Source organism: Apostichopus japonicus, chromosome 2 (genome assembly GCF_037975245.1).
Source record: "Apostichopus japonicus isolate 1M-3 chromosome 2, ASM3797524v1, whole genome shotgun sequence".
NCBI lineage: Eukaryota > Metazoa > Echinodermata > Holothuroidea > Aspidochirotida > Stichopodidae > Apostichopus > Apostichopus japonicus.
Window position 1 is genome coordinate 12728773 of NC_092562.1, and position 6750 is coordinate 12735522.

Below are 6750 nucleotides of genomic sequence, written 5' to 3' on the forward strand. Positions count from 1 at the left end.
TTTAGTTCGCGCAGTCATGTCGTTTATCGATGGCTTGGTGTAGTTTAATTTGATTTTTTAGTCAGTTTCCTTTAAGCACATTCTTTTTCTTAATATGGGAATATCGAGCTTTATATTCGGTCTTTCACTGTGTGGAGATTGTGTTAGCAAATCGCTGTTCTCTTTAGATTCTTATCTATTGTTTTTTCCAACTTGAACGTGAACCCCGATCTTCAACGTTCCCTATTCGCACCTTACTTAAGTTGTAATGGGAAATATTCATGTTACAAGTTAGACCTTTTACAGGACTAGATATATGAGTACTTTAGAATATTGTTACATAAAATATTTGCATTGGTGTAAAAATTTTGTTCTTAGGTGAAGATACACTTGGAAATGTTGCCATCTTGTGTGAAATATTAATTGCACCGTATACGTCTTACTAGGCTCAGAAATATATATATAAATGTTCATTGACTTATTGACTTTTTGTATTTTTATTTTGAGCTAATGTCTCAACCGCGACAATATCCGTAGTAAAATTATATTAAGGAAATTCAGCCATGTGGGCGGATGAGGTCCGTGTCCTCCCCGATTTGCCCGACATACCTCTGCTATATTGTGACTATTGTAAATTATGTCTCCAAATTAGTGTCTTTTCACTCTATTGACATTCCAAATGTATGTAACTAGAACCAGTGGCGTAACTAGGCCCATGCGAACTATGCGAACTTGTACTATTTACTATACACTATGTACTATTTACTATATATATATATATAGTTTGTACTATGTACCATATAATATATGTACTATACAGTTTGTGCAAACAGGACCATCAACGCGAAGTAAATAAACATGGGCAGCACAACTTTAATTGTCACTTTTGGAAAATCATCGTGGGGATGGGTGGGTCTGGGGAAGAGAGGGGTTCTAGGTTGGGTGGACACAATGGCCTACACAGGGAGACGGCAACCCGTGTCACAGCTTGGATACTGGCCAAGGTGAGATGAGACAACTCACATGATGGGTTGTAAATCTTGAGAAATTACGGAGACATAATTGATGTTCATTATGAATAACGGAAAAGAACTGCAACAAATATCATCACACGAATCAAACTGCCAGTTGTATTAAACAGTTTTTAGCTTTTAGCGAGACATAACTTTTTTTCCATCACCTGTCCTGTGATCAATTTCCATTAATAATTTTAATGCTACTTTAAGCGACCTACCCCCTCCCCTTCCCCCTCTCTACCCTCTTTGGTCCTGCAATTTTAAAAATGCATTTCACGTCCCTTCCTGTATGAGTAAAATCAGGATCATGACCTCACGAAGCTTTGAACGTGTGTTTGATCGTCGTTGTTACAATTTTCCTGTTAAAGAAAAAGAGAGAGAGAGAAAAAAACATATACAGACACTTTGTATCATTTAGTTCAAACATTCGAATTGTTTTGTTATACTTAATTCCTCTCATGTATATTACCTTAGGTATCATGCAAACCTATACATAACTGGCAGTCATGACGTTAATCCATATTTTCGATATGCCCATTTATCTAAAACCAACAATTGATGATTTTGTGTTACATACACCTCAGGACCTCCCCTAACACCTCCTCGCACCCCACTGGATTAGCTCTAATGCCATTACGATGGCAGGCCTATACCTGAGGAGACAAACGTCAGCTATATATCAAAGACTTCTTCAATTGGCAATGCTGAATATGCTTATCCCTACCCCTCCCCTCCCCCTCTCCCTCCCCTTTCTCCCTCCACCTTCCCCCTCTCCACCCCAAAACGGAACACCATTTGTTACACAATGTTAGAAGTACTTCAAAGAAAATACTGACCAGCATGCTACAATGCTACATTAACAGACAAATATTTGAAATCAGTAATTAATGTTTCAATGTCAGTACTGGGCTATCTCGAATAGACTAGGTGACAACTAGTGACAACTCTCAATATCAGCATGTCAATAGAAAATATCAACATTTATTTATATCAACCTGAGAAAGAAACGCTTGAATATTGGTTTTCATAGGCGGTGCCATACGTTTCACAATTTGAGAATATACTGGTATATCAATATACGAGATAATGTTTCAATGTCAGTATTAATGTTTCAATGTCCGACATTAGCATTTCGTGGTGGATATTTCTGAAATATCAGTAGGCCCCATCTATGTGAAACATACAAACATATCAAACACTATATTTTGGTTGATAACAATGAGTCTGACTTACTGCTACATTTGGGCCCGTAGTATTTACGCTGGCATTTACAACGGAACCAACCCTTGCTCAGTTTGATACATTGTCCGTTGCCACTACAGTTATCTGTCATGAGATTGAGTTCATCACAGCTTTTGAACGCCATTTGTGCACGTTCGTATATGTCATCGACTTGTCGTGATTGGTAAAGACGTTGTAGGAACGAATCGACAACTTCACGACGATCTGTTGGTGTAAAAAAAGGTATTGTAATTTGCGCTGATGCGCTATTGGATGCATTGACTGATTAGCTTTGGACAAGAACAGGGGTAAACTTTTTACAGCCTCGCCTTCAGGTTGAAGGCGATTTTCGCCGTTTATCTGGGGCTGCCTTCTTTGGACGGTGGTGTGCTGGGGAAGGGTGTTTTGTTTCGCTGCGTGCTGGTCGTCCTTTTGTAGTTTTTTTAATGTTTCAGTGGGTGGTTGGGCGTTTTGTCTCTGCAGATCGGTGGGCGTATGTACTTTTTGGCTCGCTTGACCTGAGTTTCGTTTGTAAGAATGGGATGGTTTGGTATTGCCGTTTGGCCGTGACGTTTTTGTATCGCGTATGACGGGTCGCGTAAAAAGCACTTTTTACAGCCTCAAATATGCATTCAATCTCGGCGGTTTAAACAAATCTGTTGTTGCCGCGGTACATACTGTGAACTAACTGTTCATACAATCACGATGGTGTACTGCTTGGCCAAAAGTTTGGCCCATTCACAGAAATCGAGCGAGTGAAAAAAAAAAGAAGAGAGAACAAGCAAAATTATAGGTGTCCCGGGCGAAACCAAAACATTAATTGGCCGCATGCTCGGACAGATGGATTGACCTTTCCGTTCATAACTTCGTACATCAATCTAATTATTTTACGCAATCACCGTTCAGCCTGTCATCATTACGTTTGACTGTGTTTCTCTACTGTCAGTTGAAGTTTCTGTAGCAGAGCGTACCGTTCGAAGAACACATTTAACAAATACACTCGAGTCATTAATTGCTTCACCGATAGTTGAATCCATGACTGCACTGTATAGAGTCCAGCAGATGTTATACACAGTGTTGCCACTTTTTTTTTCCATATTGAGGTCAAAACATTTGTCGCGCATGCGTTGAACAAGCACTGTTACTCTACTAGTAAACATGTTTTCTTATTACATTATAGCTGTATATGTAGGACTCTCCTTCGCTCCAAATAAATGCCGCTTAGTTGTTTATATTGATCTTACCTTCTTGAAGCCAATCGTCGAGGGATCGAGTCATTTCCTCGTCATCCTCAAGGAAGTGTTCTTCAGAGAAGGAGGTTGCTAAGATTGATGCAAGGATCACGACAAGAATCGCTTTGTACATTTTGGTATATTGCTGACAATATGACACTGCTCAATGAAACTTGTGACCTGATGGTGTGGCAAAAAGAGAAGTTATGTCCTACTTCTAATATTGGTAAATATATGTATATATGTTACACACAATAAGGGGGCCCGGGCGCGAATATTTTTTTCCCAAACTGAACTGACACTGAAACTATTCCCTCGATTCTGATTGGCCCTCAGCGAGCACGTGATATGCTTTAGTATTCAACAGGAATCCCTCCATACTCTGTCGATATCAGTATGATCAACACGAAAATATTCAAGATATTCACATTAGCAACTTTCCAAAACTTTTGGTAGGTGTAGGCCTATATGAACGAAAGAAAGGAAATATTTTCAGTGTCAGTTCAGTTTGGGAAAAAAATATTCGCGGCTCGGGCAAAATGGGATCAAATAATAATTTACTCTTATATTAGTATTATGTTTGAAGAAAAATAAAGACATCAAGAAAGCGACCCTGTGACATATCTTTCGCCGTGGCCAGACCAGGCTCTCGTCACCACTGTACATTGATTTTGATCATCATTCTAAACTAAATTTAAACGTATAAAGATAGTTATGTTTCTTTTGCTCTGTATGTTCCCTTAACAAATTGTTCGAATGTAATAAAGCATCTAGAGAGAGTGTTACCCTCAGCGGTGACGCCGGACTGGGAGCAGAAGTCAAGTATACTAACTACCTCTTTCGTGAAAAAAGGAGCGAGAAAAGTTGGCCCTTTCATAAGTAGAAAACAAAAATTCCCTCTTTGGTAATAAAAGGTTACCCAGGTCAATAGTTAAATTGACAGACATGCCATTTTGTCAGTCTGGTAATCGTTAAAGAGTTTGTGATACGTTCAATGTAGAGAATATTAAATATTTCCGGAATTCGTGAGGTTATTTAGTGTTTTTTTGCACCAAATAAAAACAAAATCACACTATCCACTGCCTCTGGAAGTTTTGTGCCTCAGCCTAAAGTTTCAGGCCTCTTTCTCCACCCCTGTCTGCCAGGCAAAACAATACTGACACGTGATCTGTGCGTAATTGTATGGGTGCCGTGCTGGAAATAATCCAGACCTATTGAGTTGATAAACATGAGGAAGTTTCCTGGCGGGTTTGGCCTGCTAACTTCGTGTCACTGTTATTGTCCCCTACCTTACTTGAAGGGGCTATAACGTATACACCTGAAGAAATGATCACCATGGAAATATCGGAACACAGAGACATTTTTTTAGTTCGCGCTCGTGCTATTTCATGCAAGGTGGTACATGTATAGCCTATCAGTACGCATGCGCGATTATGGTCTTTTGTATTAAAAAACATCTCGGGCTTGAAACGAAATACAGCTTATAATTCTCTCCTTCTGTAAACTAAATCATCTCTAAGAAATGATTTTAATCATTTTGACTCAAATTTTATATAACGTCAGTCCATTATCCACCAAACCGTAGACTATATAGTGTTTGAGAACGTTATGTACTATTTATTTCTGTCAGGCTAACTACGGTACCATTACTCCTCATGCTGGTTTAATTAAACTCATCAAATCAAAACAATCAAATCAATCCTTGCGTTATGGTTTTCGCCTTACAGAAGGAAGTGTACCAAAATTAACGAATTGTTGGGAGTGACTAATCTTGCAACTGCAGATCAACATATAAGACGTAATGCCCAACTGAACGTTTAACGAGCAGTGGCAGGTGAAAATTTAGTTTGTACTGATGACAGAGGAACATAATGCTAAGCATTCTGGTCAACTTTGCTTACAATTCCTTTACACACGGTGTCTTTTTCAAAATACCGATGGTTGAAATTGTAATAACTAAACTTTTATTAATTACACCTATTTACGGGATGACGTCATACCTGCATACTGACGGCAAAAACTGATATTTTTTTTGTCACGTTAATGTTTGGGTAGGGTTTCCAACTTTACCATATGAGAGTGGTGCATTTATAGTAATACCCCAATTACTCATTTTCCATTTCATAGTAAGGAAATCTGATGTAATTTTTGAAATAAATTATAAGACAAATTAATTTTGTTAGTGCGCGTCTATGACGTCACGCCTGTTTGCTGCAAGTTCACTTTTTGTTACAAAACGTATCCACTTCAAATGTTGCTATCATGAAACCAGTATGTATGGAACTCAGAGTGAAAATTTCCCCAGAATACTTAGAATGTGTTTCTCTTTCATTACTGTAAGGTTAAATTTCACCTCGACTATCCTTTAACTATTATAGTAACTAATTAATACCTTCGATTCTACGAGACGCGATTCCTGACATTTTTGCACATAATATATAGTTAATCATATCCAAAAGTAATTTCGACATTTTAATTTTGTTTACTTTTCTGTCATAGTTGGAAGAGACGCTTGACTATTCAAGTTATGGAATATTATAATCGTTTACAGACAAATTATACAAACAAATTATACAAAAATATATACATTAGCTGATCATTCAGTCAAGTTACATATTAATATAATCAAGTTTCAAGGCATCTGTATGCTTAGTACCGTATAGTTGACCAATCATGCATGCTCTGAATCATTAAAAAATCAAATTAATAAATTAAGTTTTACCAATAAATTCACAAGTATATGGATGCAAGATAAAATACTCACGACTAGCCGCGATGATTTCTTCTCCAAGATTAAATGACTGTCAACTGGTGTAAAGTCATCTTGGGAGGGCTTTTCTCAAATGGATACAAAAGAAAGACAACTTTTTCACTTGAATCACTGAACCGTATTGTGGAGGAGGAATAATTACCTACGGATGCCATCAGATACCATTAGCATATAAGTTATATCGAAAAAGTATAGTATATCTATATATGCAACTTTCACTAGGGATTAGAATATTTTCCTTTTTTCATCACTCAAAAGTGTCTTTTTCACCTGGACTCTCCTTTCAAAGTGGAAAGGATTTCTGCAATATCTTAAAAATAACATTAAAAATTACAAGCCGGAACTAACATTATATTTATAGAACGTCCACACAATACGGTGGCTACGTCATACTATAGTATAGAATGGATCTAAAACAAAAAGGAAACATAAACCGTTCTTTCGCAGTTCTTCAAAACTTCACCCTATCCCTTAACCTCTCCTACCTCCCTTACCCCTCCCCAGGGTCATAGCCGAAATTATGCGGTTGTTG

At 37.8% G+C, this 6750-nt stretch overlaps 1 protein-coding gene across 1 annotated transcript; it reads right to left on the reverse strand.

The window, feature by feature from the left end:
- Positions 1-1089: 1089 nt before the first annotated feature.
- LOC139978494 (uncharacterized) lies at positions 1090-6294 on the reverse strand. Its single transcript, XM_071988779.1, has 4 exons — positions 6213-6294; positions 3461-3628; positions 2229-2441; positions 1090-1354 (listed from the first exon to the last, which is right to left on the reverse strand). The coding sequence occupies exons 2-4, from the start codon at positions 3579-3581 to the stop codon at positions 1344-1346; spliced, it is 345 nt and encodes a 114-aa protein (XP_071844880.1). The 5' UTR covers positions 3582-3628; positions 6213-6294; the 3' UTR covers positions 1090-1343.
- Positions 6295-6750: the final 456 nt, after the last annotated feature.

What these genes read in the sequence shown, in the direction of transcription:
- LOC139978494 (XM_071988779.1), bottom strand. Translation starts at nt 3,581, where the DNA reads ATGTACAAAGCGATTCTTGTCGTGATCCTTGCATCAATCTTAGCAACC. An exon ending in CGACGATTGGCTTCAAGAAG is followed by an intron (nt 2,442 to 3,460) that starts GTAAGATCAATA and finishes TTACACCAACAG; the next exon opens with ATCGTCGTGAAGTTGTCGAT.